The 21,288-nt window shown below is 43.8% G+C and overlaps 1 protein-coding gene across 4 annotated transcripts in view; it reads left to right on the top strand.

Moving 5' to 3' along the window:
* The window catches only part of LOC147690253 (60 kDa lysophospholipase-like), a 520,410-nt gene that overhangs the window by 310,068 nt on the left and 189,054 nt on the right, over positions 1–21,288 (top strand). For all 4 annotated transcript variants that reach the window (XM_086937888.1, XM_086937890.1, XM_086937887.1 and 1 more), the window contains one exon: positions 13,332–13,445. In XM_086937888.1, coding sequence (XP_086794014.1) covers positions 13,332–13,445 — 114 coding nt within the window. The remainder of the gene's footprint in view (positions 1–13,331; positions 13,446–21,288) is intronic.

The raw sequence follows: 21,288 nt of genomic DNA on the forward strand, positions 1-21,288 counted from the left end.
CCTCAGTTTGGCCCATAGGCTTCCCATTTGCTAGCTCCATCATTACTCTCCTATTCACTCTCCTGATTTGTCCATGGCATGCATGCGGCATGCCTCTTCCCGTGTTTAGTCTTTCCAGAAAGCATGGACTAATTACCACTAGCTATCCACTACTCCCATTTAAGGAACTTTTTTTTCTTCGTTTGCTAGCCCTCACCAGGGGCACTCGGGTTTTCACATGCTACGAGTAAACAGGGCTGTAAATCATGCTCTTAACTTTTTACATTTTCTGAGCATTTAAAGACCGAGATTAAATGTCAGACGCTGTTTTCATATGGTGCCTGTTCGTGCCCCAACCCCCTTCCTCATCGCTGCTTGCCTCCTCCCTCCTTCATTGTGGTGACCAAGCGCATGCAGTGCTGCCTTACTCCGTAGAGGCGATGTAAGTTTTTGATTTGGACTGCTCACCGTCCTCGCGTCCACTCATGCTCTGTGTGTGCCTGGCGCAAACAAGCAGTTCGATCTTGGATTTTGTTTTCAGTAGGACATTACAGCTCTTTACATGAGCGCCCAATTACATTTCACATGTTCAGATAAAAAAATTTAAGCATGTGCGATTAACTGATTTGCCTATAATCACAGGATGTAAATTGGGTCTCTGTTGGCACACTGAATTTCCACGAGGCAGGCGTAGTCTGACCAGACTCCTTCCCGCAGCAGGTTCTGTAGCGCAGTTTACTACCGCCAGTCACCTTGGCCGTACTTCCGTGAGTGGCGCGTCCCTTTCTGCGTCCCTTGGCTTCCCTTCTTGTCCCTGTGTCTGAGGACCTCAGCTATTCGTACTGGCTGAGCCAGCATTTGTTACTTGCTGCCTTTACTGAGTGTACCTTGTGTGCACAGGGCTCAACCTCCTGAGCTGACAACTTGGCAATCTGATCTCTACTCTTCTAACCTCCAACCCTATATCTCTACTGCCTGCCATCTGAGGCTACGAATGTGGTGAATGACTAACTTGAAGACAGGGACTTCCTTCAGGCTCTGCACCACACCCCTTTCCTCCAAACATGAGATTTAGCGTGGCTGGTATCACTAAAGGCCTCTGGGAGGGCAGGGCAAAGCCTTCCCATTACTAAGCTAAATAGCCACTCCATAACACATCGCTAAAAGACAAGAACATCGACTATGCTGTTACATCTCAGATTGCCAAGATCTAATGGCTTTGACAATGCTTGTTAGGTTTGGCCTCTATGGAGGTATAAAATATTGTGAACCCAGAAAACGACTATCTTGGCATCTTGTTAGACTTCATTATGTTAATCCCACAGTGAAAGAAAGAAGAATAGTCTGTACTCTATTTGTTGTGAAGGTGCAGACAAACAGCTGTACATGCCACTGGAAGCGCTGAGCGCTACCTCAGCACTGATTTCCTATGTTGTGTCTTTAGGGCTTTTGCGGCGTCATAAACATTACCTGGATGGGGAAAGGATGATTGTGACTGTAGTTGGATAACTACTTGTGCATTTCAGTAGCTTTTAGGTTTTGGGATGTAATAATAATATCCCTTCAACTGAAGTTTTCATATTGACAATGCATTATTTGTTCTAGCTTGGGTTACTGTGTAGACTTAGTAGAGAACAACGACCTCTATCTGACAATTTCTTTTCACTGAAAACATAAAATACACAACAGCTGTGTCAGTGACATCTCTAACTTGTAGTTCTATTGCATTTTTAGGTCTCAGCCTGCGAAAGACTGCGCACATGCGCAGTCTTGCTGGAGAGATTTAATGAGATAGAGAGAATATCACTAGAGAGGTTAAGCCCCGCCCCTCTTCTCCATTGGCTGGCCTCCTAAACGGTGACCAGCCATTGGAGAATAGGTCCTAGTGACGTTCTTCTTTCTCTTTAAGCCCCGTTCTTTTCAGATTGGGTTCGTTGACTTACTACTGAAGTAAAAGGTTTCTTATCATCTTTATGGGTCCAGATGGCCCCATAAAGAAGATAAGGAACCTTTTATGCCAGCAGGAAGTCCGGGCGCCCAGTCTGAAAAGGACGGGGCTTACAGACAAAAAGCTGTTCCTCAACCCCCATGCTTAATTTTAATGCTGGTGCGAAACAAATGCGTCTGTTTTGGATGAAGAACAACGAGCGAGCACAGGAGTTCAGTTTGACCCGCTCTTAAAAGCTCTAGTCTAGGCTCCGGCAGAACTCTTAAGTAACCAGGACCCGATCCATTTCACTCATGCACCAAGCTAGCTCGTTTGTCTCTGAAAAACATTGTAATGTCTGAGCGGGAGACTCCAGTACTCTGAGCGAACGAGCATACCGCTGTTTCTGGGCTCTGAGAAGGTCTTGGGAACCCATGTGTGTGGCTGAGCTGGCCGTGATCAAGGATGTGCACGTAGTATCGGGAACGCTGGAATGTGATTCTGCGAAGTGCGTGCGGGGTGGCAGCTGCCGGGCCCAAAGACAACGCGAGCCGCAGCCAGAGAACACCGTACCCGAGAGCCGATACCAGTAACTCAGGAAGCCCCGCACCCTTAGAACCCCTAGTACCTTCCGAACAGAGCACAGCATGCTTCACACAGAGGCCGTGGATCGGGTGGAGCTGTGCGAAAGCCTGCTGACCTGGGTGAGTAATAGACGCAAGCGTATCCCTGTTCAACCTATCAGAACAGATACCAGAACACCAACTCTCCAAGCTGACAGCCACACCCGCCCCCAAGCAGAATGACAGCCCTTCTGTAACCCAACATTGTACTCCACATTAAATTGTCTCTAAACTTGCAGCCTTCACTGCCACCCAGAATTAAACCAACCCTTAACAGTCAATCCCCACCCAAAATGTAACTATCCCACATCTATATTAAACTGCAACATTGATTCACCACCCCCTTATCTGACTGACCACTTAACCATAAATCTAAACAGCCGCTTACTACATCTGGACAGGACCAACCTATAAGTCTCACCAAGACCAGCCGTAGAAGTCAACTGCCCGAAACCAAACCACTCCCACTAATATATAACTAACAAACCTTAGCATTAATCTGCAGCATATAACAGATCATCCTCCTGCATCTGTAAAACACCCTTTTAAGTTTATTTGGCAACCGCTGCTTCTGTCAGCACCACTTTCAGTTTAACTGGCTAGTCTTCTCCGGTATTTATCCAGCTCTCCCGCTGTGTGTAAGCTATCAGTTTTATATCTAACTGCTCCATACTCGTTTTACTGAACCGCCCCCACCCCCGCCATGTCCAACTCACCACATTCAACTGATTTCATGTCAAACAACCCCCTATATTGAACTCCCACAAGTCAACAACCAACTCTCGCTTTTAAGCATAAAGTCACCAAAAGTCCCCCAGACTACACTGCCTATCAGCCCCTTCTCCAGTAGTTTTAGATCTTTGATCTCTTCCCTGACATATCTGTTTTCAAGTTACTGTAAAGACAAATTGAGTGCATGACTATGCAGATTTTTATTGAGATTAATTTTCGTGTGATTCCATGGTTTTTGACGTCAAGTTGTCTGTTTAGTCTTTGGCGTTCCATTTTGCAGTATAAACCATGGGAAAAGATTGGCTGATACTGCACCCATATCTCTCAATAACATTCGATTAAATAAATCCGGTTCCTTCCACGCTTCTCTACCAATGTACTACCAGTACACAACGCATGGATGGTAGCTGTCTGTCCTCAGTCTTTTTCTCAATTAGGGTCTTTACTCTTGTTTTGCTTTTCTTGTGTTCGCGAATTACGTCTTGCCCTTCCTCTTTTTTGGGGGTGATAATAAAAGAGGGCACATAATGACAGAACATATCACATCACACGTGTATGTAAAGAGCTAGCCTGTTCCCAGAGTTTTACGGACCATACAGAACGTTGATACAGCCGCACAATAACCCACCTCCACAAGCAGCCCTTTGTTGTCGATCAGGGGCTCTTTTTCGGCGTGTTCACTCGCCGCCCATACAGGGGGTTGTTTTGTTTTGCTCGTTGCAGGGTTTTCACCTTGTGCTGCTGCGAGACACGGGGCACGTCACTAACTAGAATTGTGTACCCTATAAGATGCACAAATGTGCGCAGAGGGGCACCCTGGCAGCTCTGTAGGTGAACGCGGGATGAAAGGGGGAGTAGTTTTTGTGGTGCTCCTGTACTGTTTTTTGCAGTGCTCCTGTACGGCTCTTGTAGTGCTCCTGTACTGCTCTTGCAGTGCTCCTGTACTGCTCCTGCATCGCTCTTGCAGTGCTCATGCATCACTCTTGTAGTGCTCCTGTGCTGCTCTTACAATGTAGTTCTCCTGTACTACTTTTGTAGTGTTCCTGTAGTGTTTTTGTAGTACTCTTATGTGCTGTTGTGATTTAGTGCCCAGACATTTAAAAGGGAACGAAATTGAAATCTTCAACTGCTAGAAATGACCGTGCTCATCTTTTCTCTTTACTTCAAAGGAAGTTGGATTCATAGAGATACGTAGAAGTTCCTAAAGAGCACCCTTCCGCTACTCTCTCGTCCTCATGATGGACGTGGCGTAATTCTAGCTCCCCCACAGCTAAGAGCACTGTCAGCCTCTGAGCTGGAGTGGGACCCGCTACAAGTAAACCACCCTTTCCCAGAACGGGAGTCCCGCAGTCCAAGGGACGCCTCAGGACTCCTGTGCGTCCGTCGGGCAGTGACTGAAGCGCGAAACCCCCTCTTCTGGGGAGACCACTGTGACCGGTATATTGGGTCCTGTTCTCAACTTCTCACTCCAACAGATTTCGAAATGCGAACGTGTGTTTGTTTTCATTGCTCGTAGCGAGATGTGAGGTCAGCAGTCCTCCTGCCACCCTTGGCAGGCCGGGCCCGCTGGTCCGGAGCTGCCAATCTGTCAGAACGCTGACGCTCGTGGTGTGTTATTCTACCACCGGGGGAGGGGGACTTTTGACGGTTTGCCAATCATTGGGTAATACTAACACAAAAACATATTTGAAAGTGGGGAGGCGTAAAATGTGTGGCAGAGTGCAACGCGGCAAGCGAGCATAGCGAGTGGGCCCAAACAACCCAAGAGAGATTCGGGGGGTTCTCCCCCGGCAACATTTATGAAAAATGAGTGGGCAAATGGTGCATTTTCAAGCAAATTTGTGAAAGCAAGAAGGTTAATAAAGCAACTGTGTAAGTGCAGTTATTACATTCCAGATTTAAAGCCCAATTTTAACCAATGTCAATCCACTCAGATGCACCCTTGACATGGACCTGACGTGTAAGAGGCACATTGCCAAGAAAACCAAGATGACTTAGTACCCAATCTCTCTGCTTAAGAAAGTGAAAATATTACTTCTAGAAAGTAGATTCAAAACTGTTATTCAAGCCATCGAATTATGACCTGTGGGTGGTGGCAAAATCCTGCTCAATGTTCTCACTGATACTGGACCCATTAAGGGTAACCTATATGCTAAAGGATACTTAATCAAGGGCCTAAAGAAATATGACCACCTCACCCATACCCTAATAGAAATCACCCACTCCCCTTGGTCACCCGTACCACCTTTAGAGCGAGCTGCATCATCTTCAAAGCCATCGTGACTAGCACCCCGCCAGTCTGACGTACCAGAATGGAGGCAAATAAGCAAAAGCAAAAATGGCTATGAAACAGTCCTTCTATGCATCCAAATATGCAGCAACGTCCCATATCCATGTTCACCCCACTTGTCTTCAATTTTAAAAAACCTCTTTCTAGAACACTCCATCGTGGCAATAAATAATCCCCTAAGAACACAGCCTCCCCTTTTGAGTGTACCTCTGATCTGTCTACAACCCTGTCCAGTGTTCTTTTGCCTTATGGCTACGTTTAAACTACACCTTTACCTCATACTTATACATCATATAGATGAGTTACTTCTGACTGATGGAACCTTTTTATTTTCAAAATATGCCTCAGGCAGTACTGCTTTTCGAGCCCATCCATTCAATGAGGGTTCAGATTTCAATGATAGGATTCCAGGTGCACTTGCAAGTAGACCAGACCCATGGCTGTCCATATAAGAAATTATGTATTTGGATTATTTTATGAGGTGAAGTGTTCTTCTGAGGACTGTAGATGGAGGCGATATGTCTCCTGTCAGCTGAACTCTGTGATAGTTCGCCTTCAGTCACTTTTGACCTCAGCAAGGATCCCTAACCTCTACTTTTTGTCAGGAAGTTGTGTTTCATTTAGAAATGCTATCTGCTACTATTGCGGCCTCGTTAAAGAAAGTCAAAGGCTTTCTGAGATTTGCGGCCTACCACCCTCATCAAAGCTAAACATTTCAATTTGACAATGTTCAAACAGCCACTTGCATCCTTTAAAATACTAAACAAGAAGACTGATTTCACTAAAATTTTTCCACATATATCTTTCTAAGAGAAAACTGTAATGCTTTAAGTTGAGGTGCCGAGTGAAAGAATTAAGAGGGAGAGCCAGAGCCGAGCTAGTGGTCTGGTTAAGCTATGAGAACCCATGCACAAGCTGAGCCCTGGAAATGTTTGGCATTTAAACTATGCCCATATAGCAATATAATACAGACTCTTCAAAGTTGAAAAAAAAGTCCTTTGCTTTAACATGCAGAAGCTTTTTAAATTAGATTATATTGCTGCATTGAAAAGCATTTATCACAAGTCACAGTTTGTAACATAAACTTCAAAATATTCATGCCCCTCATTACCGCACCAGGTTCTTAGTTATGTGCACTCTGTATGTGGCCTACATTCTTATATGAAACAACATTATAGTCTATTTAGATCAGACACAAGAGCTTCCATAGCACACACCCTAAACTTACCTATTTCAAACTGCCCTGAAATGGAACAAGGATCACACAATTTTTACAAGCAGGTAAAATTCCTAGGTTTTCTGATTTCACATTTTGCCATCAGCCACTAGATGGGTAACTATTTCCCCTCTCCTGTTTTACATCAACGGTTAATGTTATTTCTGTCATTCTTGGCACGTTCGGTTAAAGCTTGGGTGGCAGGCAGAAGTCACATGAAGGTTTGGCTCATTTTGGGCTCGACGCTGATCCAGGCATCTGGCTTAAGCCTGGCTTGAACTTTAATGGCTTGCCCACCTCTAGCTCCAAGTATGCACAACCCTCTGTTACCACTTTAAAAATTGTCGTTCTCTGGGATACTTCTGCTCCAACATCCGGTGATTCAAAAAATGAATTTGTACGTGTGTAATAACTGGTGCTCATGTACAGCGCTAAAAGTTTGCGCTATATAAAATTGAAAAAAGAGTCTCTTGAAGTTACATCAAAAGCAACGGCCAGCACTACTATTGCAGAGTTAAGTTCCCACCCTGGCTCAGGGTAAAGTCATAGAGCGGGATAGGGACCCGTCGTGGCACCTGCTTTTTATAACTAGGATCTGGCCCACTTAAAGCCATGGCTAAGGGCATTAACAACAATCTAGTTGGTGACATGCTTCAATTGCTCCACCAGGAGAGGCCGAATGCCACCCTGGTGTGCTTCAACACCAGAATTACTGCAGAGCTGGTTTTATTGTGGAATGTGATCAGTGAAAGTAAGTTAAAAATGTTGAGTGTCAAAAAAATTATTTTTATTAGTTATCCAATCAGACATGAATAAAAAACAAAGGGGCCGATTAGGATGGCGGACGGACTTGCGTCCGTCCGCCACCCTTGAGGAGGAGGGAACGTCCGCAGGGGCTGCGGCGTTCCCTCCGTCCTGATTAGGATGTGACCGCCAGGGTGGCGGTCACATCCTCCATATTTAACATTGCGGCGGGTGCAGCTTCAAGCTGCACCCGCCGCAATGTTAAAAAAGCATGTGTTACATTTACATGCACAAAGCGGCAGGGACCGCACGGTGCCTGCCGCTTTGTGCACGCAAATGCAAGGGGGTACCATAGGTACCCCCCATGTGCACCCCCCACCCCCCATTCACCCAGGGGGCCCGCAACGGGCCCCCAAAGTGAATGTCCGTATGCTTTTCCATGGCGGAAAAGCCGCCTTGGAAAAGCAGTTTTACACATACATCATAATATGGCGGACGGTGTCTCATAGACACCGCCTGCCATGTTATAGCTTTTCCGCCGCGGTCGGAAGCCGACCGCGGCGGAAAAGCGGCGGACGGAATTCCAGACCCACCAGCCATCCTAATTTGGCGGTGGGTCTTTGGTGACTCCGCAGAGGATTTTCCGCCTCCTCCGGGCCGGAGGTGGCTTCCGCCGGCCCGGAGGAGGCGGAAAATCCTCCATCCTAATCGGCCCCAAAGTGTGGGAAGTGTAAACTGAATACATTGTTCAGCTATATACCTTAGTGTATGGTCAACATGTTTCTACCTATGAATGGTGATTAACCAGGCATTCGTCAGGACCAGAGAGGTGAACCTCAGCAGTATGGAAGCGCTAAGGCCCACCCTAACCAGAGGTTATAAGTGTGAAAAAAATGTTTAAAAACGTGATAATCAAGTATTCCTCGTGTTGAGAGGAGCCGAGTTTATTCTGAAACAATGTGAATGTTTTGTAAAGGACAATGACAAACATATAGACAAAAAGAGAAAAAAACATACAAAGGGTTATTTGGATGCGATTTTCCTTGTGTTTGTCATAGCGAAACATATATACATACATCGATGCTCTTCGAGGTGCACTTGAACATGAACACAGAAACACAGATCCAGTGTGCTATTGTGAGTCATCATGTGCACTTATTTGAAATAAGGTCGACTTATTTAGTGGGACTTCTGTAAAGCAAATAATCTATTGCCATGTATGCCCATTGGGGCGTTTAGTGATTGTGGTAATCTGTGGAATGAAACACTATCTATATTTAAACAACATTCAAGTGCTGCTGGGCACGTATGGTTCGTAAATTTAAGAGGTATCTTACATAGTGTGTAATTATTCATCATACCATGGGTCTCAGGAGGAGGGTGGTGGCAAAATGGCACACCCTGAAAATGAAGAGAAGCGAGGGAAGGGAGTTAAATAAAAAAAGTCTGGACACGCAGAGGTTACTAATCTCGGGTCTTCATATCGACTCATGCCTTTGATGCCAGGCACCCGCTTGGTACCTACAGTGTTCCTCATGAACCGGACCCCGCTGTTAACTGATCCTCATTCAGCGGAATGGTTTTACGCTGTCAGGAAAAGCCTTTTGATTGCGCCGAGGGGCTGGGCGTGTCTGGCAACATCACGTTATAGTTAACGCAGCGTGATTGATGGCCAATCACAGAGCTTGTGTCAAGAGCTTATGTGAAATTGACCAATCTGGTAGCTGAAGAAGAAACTTGTCTCAATCAGAAAACTAGCGCTATTGACAGCTTTCATTTAAAATTTGTAAAACTTTATTGACATAGCTTAAACACTTGGATGCTAATAAGCAAAAACGGGAAGTGGGGACCTGTACCAGAGGGAAAACGGGAAGAAGAAAGGGGTGCTGGGTGAACTGCAAATCAAAGGTAGAAAGTTCACCATTAAGAGAGCAGAAAAAAATGTGGGCATTATCACAAATTTTTTTATGAAGAAGTGTCTCCATTTACAATGGCACCTCCGTTAATTCATAAGATCTTAGTAATTGAGATATTGATACTACACATGGTAAGTAATAGAGAGAAAATAAGTCTAATAGACTGAAAAGAGACATCTAAGGATCTGCGTTGTAATACTGTGCCCCAGGGGATATGGTCATTAAGTCCTTGTAAGTGAGTGCCCAAACGTTACACCCACCTCTGTTCTTTTTCATACAGGACTTGTGTGTTATTTTGTGTTTTAACCTGTTCGAGATTAGTCCACGTGAGGTCATTTGTGGTGTGATTGTGCTGCAAAAAATGCTCACTCAGTTTTGTAGTGACTCGACCACAGCTAATGTTGCTTCGATGTTCATACACACGTAGTTTGACTTTACGTGTGGTCATGCCTACATAGCGCAACCCACAAGGACAACTGATCTAGTAGACCACATTTGTGGAGTTGCAGTTAGTGAGGGCATGCTGGGCCCACGTTTTTCCTGGTTCAAGGTTCAAGACCTTGGTATGTGTAGTTAGGTGGCAAATGCTACAGTTTGCACAAGAAAAATTACCCACTACTTTTGGTAGGGCCCATGACTCAGTTATAGATGGAGGTTTCCTGAAGGGCCTGTCTCTAGCGTCTCTAAGGCTACGGCCTTTTTTAAAGGACCTCAGGTGGACTATTATCGAACAGGTTAAAAGACAAAATAATACACAACAAATCATGTATAGAAAGTACAGAGGTGGGTGTACCGTTTGGGCACTCACTTACAAGGACTTGATGACCATATCCCATGGGGCAAAGTATTCTGATGCTGATTCTTAGATGTTTTTTTTTGGACTTATTTTCTCTCCATTACTACCATGTGTAGTATCAATATCTCAATTACTAAGATCTTATGAATTAACGGAGGTGGCGTTGTAAATGGAGACACTTCCTCAATAAAAATTAGTGATAATGCCCACATTTTTTTCTGCTCTCTTAATGGTGAACTTTCTACCTTTTTACTTCTTCTCGTTTTCCCTCTGGTACAGACCCCCACTTCCTGATTTTGCTTATTAGCATCACAGTGTATAAATCGGGCCCAGTGGTTTTTAGCGGTGTCAATAAAGTTTTCCAAATTTTAAACAAAAGCTGTCAATAGCGCTAGCTGTTTGATTGAGACAAGTTTCTTCTTCAGCTTCCAGATTGTTCAATTTCACATAAGCTCTGTGATTGGCCATCAATCACGCCATGTTAAGCACGCTAACGCAACGTTGTTGACACACGTCCAGCCCCCGGCGCAATCCGAGGCTTTTCCCGGCAGCATAAAACCATGCCGGTGACTGAGAATCAGTTACCAGCGGGGTCCGGTTCATGAGGAACGCTGTAGGTACCAAGCGGGTGCCTGGCATCGATCTGAAGGCATGAGATAAGGAACCTCTGCGTGTTCGGGATTTTTTATTTAATTCCCTTTACTTGTTTCTCTTTATTTTCAGGGTGTGCAATTTTGCCACTACCCCCCTTCCGAGACCCATGGTGTGATGAATGATTCCACCCTATGTAAGATACCTCTTAAATTTACGAACCATACTTGCCCAGCAGCACTTGAATGTCGTTTAAATATAGATAGTGTTTCATTCTACAGATTACTGCTATCGCTAAACGCTGCAATGGGCATACATGGCAATAGATTTACATTACGGTAGTCCCACTAAATAAGTCAACCTTATTTCAAATAAGTGCACATGATGACTCACAATAGCACACTGAATCTATGTTACTGTTCAAGGGCACCTCGAAGAGCACCAATGTTTGTATGCTTCGCTATGACAAACGCACGGAAAATCGCATCCAAATAACACTTTGTATGTTTTTACTCTTTTTGTCTACATGTTTTTCATTGTCCATTACAAAACATTCACATTGTTTCAGTATAAACTCAGTTCCTCTTAACATGAGGAATACTTGATTATCAAGTTTTTAAACATTTTTTTCACACTTATAACCTCTGGTTAGGGTGGGCCTTAGCGCGTCCATACTGCCGAGGTTCACCTCTCTGGTCCTGACGAATGCCTGGTTAATCACCATTCATAGGCAGAAACAAGTTGACCATACACTAAGGGATATAGCTGAACAATTTATTCAGCTGACACATCCCACACTTCGTTTTTATTCTTGTGTAATTGGCTAAGTAATAACAATTATTTTTTTGACATAATCTAGACATTTTTAACTCACTTTCACTGATCGCAATCCACAATAAAACCCGCTCTTCAGTAATTCTGGCGTTGAAGCACACCAGGGTGGCATTCGGACTCTCCTGGTGGGGCCCAGTGATGAAGCATGTCACCAACTAGGTTGGTGAGTGAGGGCTTTCTAAAGAACCTAGTCGGATTCTACGTGACTGTATAGTATGCTGCTGTCACTCAACTCCGTGAGTGCTGCTGCAGCCCCGCCCCCTTCAGCGTCCCTGATTGGAATTAGCTTCGGAGAAGTAGAACAAAGAAGTTGAATGGGGCCTGGCATTAGTAGGGCAAAACCCCATCGCCCCCAATGGACGCACCAACACTGGCGAGGAGTGTGAGGCTTGGTTCGTATCTGTTCGTCTGTCCAGCTAGAGACCACTTCCAGTATATCAAAGTACGTAAATTGTATATAATTCGCTAATGTGCAGGGGACTGGAGCGAGTATACAATTTTGAGCTCTCGTAGTCGTGCCTTGACTGCTTGGAAAGATTGTCGCTGCTGTAGGACCATTCTCGTGTAGTCTGGGAATATCATGTTTATATGTGAGTCATAGAAGAGGTCCCCCTTTATCCTGGCTAGCTGACTTTTAAATGGTAAACTAGGATTCTAGTACCAGTATAGGCTGGATACAAGACTTCAAGTTTTGCATTTCTTAGTTAACAAACAAAAAACAATTGGGTGTATTAAGCACTGTTCCAATTTACCGTAAGCTGGGTTAGGTAGCTCCTTCAGTTGATGATCCTTCTGTTGTGTAACTGTGCCTCGGTCTTCAGCGTGATTGAACATGACAACAAATCACAGGGTTGTGTGTAAAAAACCTGTTAATCTTGAGACTAACATTTAGAATGACTGTAAAGGAAGTTGCCTGCTAAAGGTGTTAAAGAGCTGATGTAAATCATTTGGCTAATGCCTTTAAGAGGCATTGCTACCCATCCATTTACACTTTTACAACACCTTGTGGTGTAGATCATTTCACAACATTGCAACCCACACTGTACAGTTTCACAGAGAGCACATCTGAGATAATGTAAATAAGCCTAACAGTGGGATACCATGGGAAATAAAGGGCCAACTTTGCTAATATCTGTCAAATAAAATGGAGTGCCGTGCAGAAAGAAACTTCGTTTTTTAGTGCAATATCTTAAGTGGGGAAGGGGGTTGAACAAGACTAGGAGTAGAATTCCTCATCACTCAAGAGAAGCAGTTTGAACAGATAACCTAAGAGAGGCCATATATTGTACACACCATTGGCAATATCCAGCTGGTCCTCTCATTGGCAAACTAACTAACTGAAGGAATGAGGTACCCTCAGTTGGAACAGTATTTGGCATATGTCTGGTAGATTTGACAGCAGTAGTAACCAATGTTTGGGCAAGATTTGGGTGGTAGAGTAGACAAGCATGTCTAAAATTGCCACCCTTCAAATTTCACTGCTAATTGAAAGTAGACTTGATTACTTGGAAATAATGTAACCTATTATATACATCTTTTATTTCAATGTTTTGCATTACATGAAGTTGTATTGCATTTAAAACTGAAGTTGTCTCTATTCCTAAAGTTGTACTTATCAGAATATTGAAGGTATCTTTCAAAGATGTCACATTTGTAACCAAACGTCTCTTTTGTAAATTGCAGACTCTCACTGAAGCAGGAGTCCTTCCAGGAGGGGACATGACTCCTGAAGCTGCACTGTCTAAACTCTCATATGTACTGGCCAAATACCACATCAGCCATGAGAAGAAGAGAAAGGTACACATTAGAAAAATCAAGTATTTCTAGGTGTTTTGCGAAAAATTACTCCAAAATTATGCTATTTGTCTCTGTATCCAAAAGTATATATTTATCCAGAGTGATTGCACTGTTTTGTCTTAAAGGTGTGGTGGTGTTGTAGTGTAATTTGAAAATAAGTCAATGTGAAGTAGTTGTGGAGACTTTCCACTGACCGAATTGCAAGTTCAGTGCTTGAGCCTAATCGTACAACAAAGGTGGCTTCTATGCAACCTGTTTTGCTTCTTTCAAGCAACCATAACAATGTGAGAGAGCAGGGGGCTGAATAAATATGTGGTTTACGCATCAGGAAGTGCATCTCCGCATAACTGAAGAAAAAAAAATCCCTGCTGTTTCTGGGCCAAAGGCTCTGGGCCTTTGACGCAGGTATGAATTAATCTGAAGCTGCAATATCGATAAAAGTACTCACCACAGTTAAATAATCAGTTTTAAGAGTCAGTGATGAAATTTGATGCAAGTTTAAAAGGTTCTTTTTAATTCTTTAGATGATATGTTTTTATTAAGCATCAATTATTTATTCAATACAATGCAGAACATACAGCATAAAGTGGGTTCCATACAAAGTAATTCCCTATTCTTAATACCAAGTTTGAGAAAAGTATCTTAAAACCCATGAAGAGTTTGAACTCGAGATCTATAAGTATAAAGCTTAGGAAATTCAAGTATCACTTATCTTGAGGAGAAGTTTAGAATATTCATTGGAGTCTTAGAGATAAAGCATGGTTTCTGGCAAAGGGGAATAAATAGGTCTCAGTAAATGACTCGATAAAGAGCTTAGAATAGTCTGCGCAAAGTGCAGAAGTCCAGAGTGCAAATAGTCTGGGTATCTGTGTGGCTGCAGGAAAGAAGCCTTGGGGAAGTTGCTAATCTAAGAATACACACTATTATAACATTTCGATATCTAGAACTAATACATCTGTTGCGATATTTGAGTTTCTTCAGCCAATGAGGTTTCGATGTCTTCATGGTAATGTGAAGCTTCTACCATCTACAATGTCTTGTAACAAAAAGTCAGATTATTACATTCTTAATGTTACATTTCTGGTAACATTGTGAAAATCGTGGTCGGTTTCCACCGGCTTCTTCTACACAAAACAGTTCACAGTTAGGTCTGTAATTTTTTTAATGAAATCATCACTTTCACATACATTCTAGCTTACAAATCTTGTCTATAAAGAAACTTTAAAGTAAATTTTAACTACATCATCCACCACACTATTGTATTGTCTGAGATATCTTTCCATAAGAAGTTTGAATACTATCCTTCATCATGAGATCGCGTTAGTTTAGCACATTTGATCATGGAACTCTTCACATTACTAGGAATGTTAACTTAAAGTCAGTAAAAAAAGAAAAAGGAAAAGAAAACTGCATTCAGAAGCATTTTTAACTCAACACGTCTTACTATGGGAGCCTATTGCTCCCATTTGCCATTATGAAATGTGACTTCTTCATTTAGGCCTACACGTACATTCTACATGTTAATTACATTAATTTGTCTTTATTAAAATACTCTAACAAATGTAATACCCGTAGTATGCTATTCTGAACTAGGAGCACCCATTGTATGCTTGTTGTCGTTTTACACAGTACACAAATAGTTCCTTTGTCTCCTGTGCCAAATCTGTTTAAAAACGTGCTTTTGAAACATATTTTTTTACATTGAAAAGGAAAACAATTGTGATTTATTTTTGATTGCACTTTAAGTACTCATTTCCTGTCCTCGCTTTAAAGTTTGATTATAAAAGTTCTTTGTGACATTGTAGTTACCTGTAGTTTGAGTGCTTTGTTGATTTCTGCTGGTAATCCTCTTTAAAAGTGATGAATGTTTTTTACATTTTAAAAAGTGGATCAGTTCATTAGTCATTCAAACTTTATTCGACAATTTGTCATAAAAGCATAATCCAAAACATCAACACCCAATAAAGGCGGATAAAATCAACTAAAATGAGAAGCATCTCTCAGTTAAAAGACATCTATATAAACGTTTTAAAACAATGAGCTAAAATCAGTAGTAACACATGGAAACCCAGCACATAATAGTGACGAAGTGGAGCAGTGCAATGTGCAATGTTGATAGTTTAGGGGCCATGCACATGCGTAGGTTCATATATATGCACATTTATATAAGAAATGAAAACATGTACACTATACATATTTATCATGATGCCAAAGTAGCTTTGGCTCTTATAATCCATGCCCAACCTAAATATTTGGCTGCAGCGATATTAAGTGGCATCCATGTTTCAGTCCGGATCAATCTTAACGCCTCAACACACTTCCTTGTCCCCAGGACTCGACAAATGGGGGCCAGCCATATTCGTCCCGGGACAATGTAGGCGGGGCAGGCAAATAACAAGTGAGCCACAGACTCTGGGGTTTCCTTACAGCTAGGGCAAAGAGTGTCCGTTGAAGCCTCCCACCTTGAGGTAAACAATTTGACTGGAAGCGTACCTACTCTCAGTTGAAACAGGAGCTTTCTATCTAGTTGCTTTGTAATAGCAACCCAGTAGGGTTCAAAGTTTTGAGCTGGTTTAACCATAAGGAATTGACCCGTCAGTGGGTCACTATTCCTGTATCTATTGGCATCCACCATCCCCAATACATCTCCTTCATTTGTTCTCTGGATGGGAACCGGGCGTTATCAGGGTTCTCCCATAAATCCACCTGTTTAACAAAAGCGATCTAGCCTGCTTTAACCAAGAGATCTTTTTAGAACGATCACAGTGTATCAGATCTTTAAAGCCCTCGGCATAGTGTGCCAGTTACGAGGTTGTCCAGAGTCTCCGCCAGTACAGCATGAGGCGTAATCTAGCACTATCCGTTAGTGCCTTCCTTCCTAAATCATGAAGCATGGGCTTTACCGGGGTGCTTTGAGGAAGATTCACTAGTTTTCGAAATAAGCTATTCTCCACTACAGCCAATTTAGACAAGTTATTGAAGCCCCACACTTATGACCCATATAAGACTGCACTAACAACTTTCATATTATATATGGTCAGAGGAGGGCTTACTGGCTTAGTAAAGGATGCATTAAATTCAGACAATATGGTACCCGCTAACTGGCGGTGTTTTAGTGTGGCCATGTCTAGATGCTTACCCCAATTCATATTATCCTGAATAATAACACCTAGATATGTGAAATCTTTCATCTTCTCCAATGGCGGTTATTCAATCGCATTACTCCTCCTGAGGATCTTTGCGGGTTGAAAGTCATGTATTTTGTTTTTGTGACGTTTATCCCAAGACCCCTCTTGTGACAAAAATCCTCAAAGAGTATTAGTGCTCGCCTTAAACCACTCAGAGTTTTTGCTAACAAGAGGGTGTCATCAGCAAACCTAAGAATCGGAATTCTTACGCCCCCCAATTTAGGTGCATCTGTTGGAGTGTCTGTCATCCAGGAACTTTGCGACACCCATTTATAAAGATCGAAAACAGAGTGGGGGCCATTACGCAACTTTGTCTCACCCCCATGCCCACTCCAAATGCAGGAGTAATCTGGCCCTGACTTCCCCACCTAATCTTCGCATAGGTGTCTTCATGGAGTCTAGCTACCAGAGATAGTAAATCTTGGGGCATCTTTAAATCAGACAGAACTCTCCACAATCTCTTTCGAGACACTAGATCAAATGCTGCCCTTAGATCTACAAACAGTGAAAACAAAAAAGGCTTGGGTCCTGTCACTGTCCGGCCTGGACCGCTAGTATAGGGTAAACAAAAGCAAATGGCCGAGCAGGTTAAATTACAAATAATACATCGCCTAGTCAAGTCAATTACTAGGTTTGACAACCATTATGTTGAGTCAATTCTTATTTTATAAAGAAATTTTTGAAAGAATATTTTTTATGACATCAAAAAACCACGAACTATTAAACAAATACATACATACATTCAATACACTGATATGAACATGTCAAACAAAGAATTTTTTACAAAAGAATTATCATATAAAAAATCACATAGACAACTATGCAATGCCTCAGCAGAATTAATTTTGAGGCACCAGTCCTGAATAATAATAAACAATTGGACAAACTGATGGTTACATTCGCCTACTTGTCAACACCTACACAAGATACGTATTATAATTCATGATGGGGTGCTATGGGTAGGAATAACACATGATGGACTAAATGATTGCAAGTGTATTATTTAATTCCTATCAAGCCCCGTCTGTTTTGTATCTTGGAAGGAAGGTCAACGCGTTTCGAACCCAATTTGATTCTACGGGTTCTCCTCAGGACACGGACTGGAGGGTCGCTGTCACTTATTAATGAAGGGTGGCCATAAGAAATTCATGCGCCAATCCCCGTTCGCTGTTCTCTCATTAATGAGCGTTGTGTGCAGGAGGCGGATGCCGGATCGTTTTTATTTTCGGTATTCGTATCTTTAAGGTTTCATTGTGACCACTTCATGGTCGGAAGGAGTTCAACTCGGCTGCGTGCACGGAAAGGCGGCAGCCGCCGTACGGGCTTGTTAGTTGTAAGCAAGTTTACGACTGTGCCTTTTCGCGCGTGCAGCCGGGTTGAACTCCTTCCGACACTTCCCTTTTTCCGGATGGTACCATTATTTTTGCCAATCTTAAAGAAATAGGTGCAAAGTTGTCTAAAGAACTCCGCATGAAATCTAATAACCTCCTCGGGCAAGGCCCAGTTAAACAAAAGTTTCTCCATCTCTGAGGTTGCATTAGCTGCATCCGCTGCCAGCATCCCTAGGACTTCAGTCCCTAGGACTTCAGGTTTTACTAGGAGGTCTGCCCATTTCAAGAGCCTCATATTATGTGATGGAATTAAATAAAGGGTTAGCAGCTCCCCTTCAGAGTGAGGTGTAACGATGCCTGCTCTAATTTCAAAGACCACAACTAACGGGTTATGATCTCTTTCAATGCGAGCAACAACGCTCATATCCCTTAGTGTGTGCCATAGCTGACTAATAATTAAAACATAATCAATACGGCTTTGACTAATGCCATTGTTAAATGTGGGGGCACCATCTCTATTTGACTGAGTCCTGCCATTCGTGGCCCTCAAACCTTTCTCCATACAGAGTGAATTAATCTGGATTATAGCTTCTGTCCATTTTTTTTACAGGAGTTAGATTTAATTTCGGGATACTCCACAATTCATCTTCAGCATCATAAAAATTCGAGTTCCAATTTAAAAGGGGTTCAAAGGTCAGGTTAAAGTCTCCTGCTAATACTACATATATGCCCCTTGAATGCTGGTCAAGCAGTGAGTCTAGGGCTACAAATACATACGACTTCTTTCCCTTGGTGCCCCTCGCATAGATGTTATACACATCGAGCCTTTTGCCCTCACCCCATCTTAAACTGAGTACTAATATGTCCTTACTGTGACACTCTAAAACATGCACCACAAAGTCAATGTCGTGGCGGACCCAGACTGATAAGCCGCCTGATGGCCGGCCTTTACCACCTGCAATTGTGGATGCATAAAAATTCAGATAGCTTGTACAATAGATCGGTTCAATAGTCCAAGTTTCTTGAAACAGGCACACATCATACCCAGGGATGGAGGACTGCCATTCAGGGGAGCTCATCTTAGAACCCAGGCCAGTTATATTCCATGACAGGACGAACAAGGAGGGCGTTAATGTCCTCACTGGGGGCAATACAGGCAGGGCATTTGGCGGGCCATTAAGTATACCACTACCTCCCTTATCCGGCGTTATCCTTGCCTCAAGGGTAGTGGGACTCAAGGGGATTTCAGAGTCAATTAGGCCGGGGACTTCCATCAGTGGCAATAGACTGTTAGGTACCGACATAGAGAGCAGATTGATTATCTCCTCTCTTGGCTGATGAATTAAATTGTAGCAATTTACACCGGAATGCTTAGCTCTCTGTGGTACTATATGAAGCCAATCATTAAGATTAAGATTTGAAGTACCTTCTAGAGGGGAGATACCTAACCCTGCAGATGTGCCAGCGACAGAAGGGGAATGTCTGAATTGTATCCGAGAATAGTCTGGGGACGATGTTCGAAACTCAAAAGCTAGCAAATTCTCAACCATGACCTGGTCCTTCAGTCTTAATTGAATAGAATCAAGAGCAGTCCCTGGGAAAAAGAGTCTTCGTGCTCTAAGAATGTCTTCTCTAATAAGAGAACAACATCCCCTGACCAGCGTTACCTGCCGTTCTTGGTAGGCCACAAGCATTTTCAGTTTACCATGCTCCCCTTTGGCCTTACCAGCGCTCTGGTGTTCACAAAAGTGATGGCGGTGGTCCCAGCTCATCTGCGCAGATCAGGGGTTCTAGTCTTCCCCTATCTCGACGACTAGTTGTTGAAGGCGGGCTCGCCCCAGGCTGTCGTCTCCCACCTCCAGACTACGGGCGATCTCCTGCATTTGCTGGGGCTCTCCATCAATGTGCCGAAGTCACACCTGACCCCCTCTCAGAAGCTTCTCTCCATCGGAGCGGTTCTGTACACGACACAGTTTCAGGTTTATTCTCCTGGACAGCAAGTCCGCGATATTCGGGCTATGATTCCGATCTTTCAGCCCCTATCCTGGGTTTCGGTCAGAATGAACCTGAGGCTGCTGGGCCTCATGGCCTCCTGCATGTCGATCATGCCAGGTGGCATATGCAAGCTCTGCAGTGGGACCTAAAGTTCCAATGGGCACAGCATCAGGGGAATCTATCCGATAGCATCCAGATCTCGGAGAGCACTGCACTGCAATTGCTCACGAACCAGGATTGGGTCAACGGCAGATCCCTCTCCCTTCCCCAACCAGACCACACAGTGGTGACAGACACATTCCTTCTGGGATTGGGCGGCCACATGGGAGAGGCGGATATCAAAGGGGTCTGGTCTCTGGCGGAGTCCGGGCTCCACATCAACCTTCTGGAGCTTTGGGTGATCCATCTTGCACTCAAAGCATTCCTTCCCTCTGTCCAGGGGAAGAGTAGTGCAGGTGTTCACGGACAACACCACTGCCTTATGGTACTGCAACAAACAAGGCGGGGTGGGGGTCATAGACCCTATGTCAAGAGGCCCTCCGCCTCTGGACATGGCTGGAACATCCGGGCATATCCCTGGTATTTCAACACCTGGCAGGTTCACTGAACGCCAGGGCGGATGAACTCAGCCGCAGGTGAATGATGGATCACGAATGGCATCTTCACTCTGAGGTGGTGCAAGGTTTCTTTCAGCCGTGGGGAGAGCCTTGGTTAGATCTATTTGGCACCTAAGAGAACATGCAATGTCAGCATTTCTGTGCGTTGGTATTTCCAAGGCGGCACTCACTAGGAGTCGCTTTTCGACACAATTGGAGTTGCAGTCTTCTGTTCACCTTTCCACCTTTACCAATTCTGCACAGAGTGCTGAAGAAGATCAAGCACGACTGGGCCCAAGTCATTCTTGTGGTTCCGGATTGGGCACGAAGAATCTGGTATCCCGAGCTGCTCAACATGGCCATCGATCCTCCGATCCGACTGCCTCTTCGGGAGGATCTTCTGTCGCAGCAGCAGGGGACAGTCCTCCACCCGAACCTGTACAGCCTCCATCTCCTTGCGGTGAGATTGAGCGGTGGCAGTTGACGTTGTTGATCTGCCTCCCGAAGTCTGTGATGTAATCTTGGCAGTCAGGAGTCCCTCCACTAAGACTGTATATGCCTGTAGATGGAATACATTTGTGGCTTGGTGCACAGCAAAGGCTGTGGATCCCCTTTCTGCCCCTCTTTTTGAGGTGTTCTTGTTCCTCCTTTCTTTGGCCCAGCATGGCTCCGCTCTGGGCACTCTTAAAGCCTGCCTCTCAGCCATTTCAGCCTTCCTCAGGCTCCCTTATTA

Source organism: Lissotriton vulgaris, chromosome 9, assembly GCF_964263255.1.
Source record: "Lissotriton vulgaris chromosome 9, aLisVul1.2, whole genome shotgun sequence".
Classification (NCBI taxonomy): domain Eukaryota; kingdom Metazoa; phylum Chordata; class Amphibia; order Caudata; family Salamandridae; genus Lissotriton; species Lissotriton vulgaris.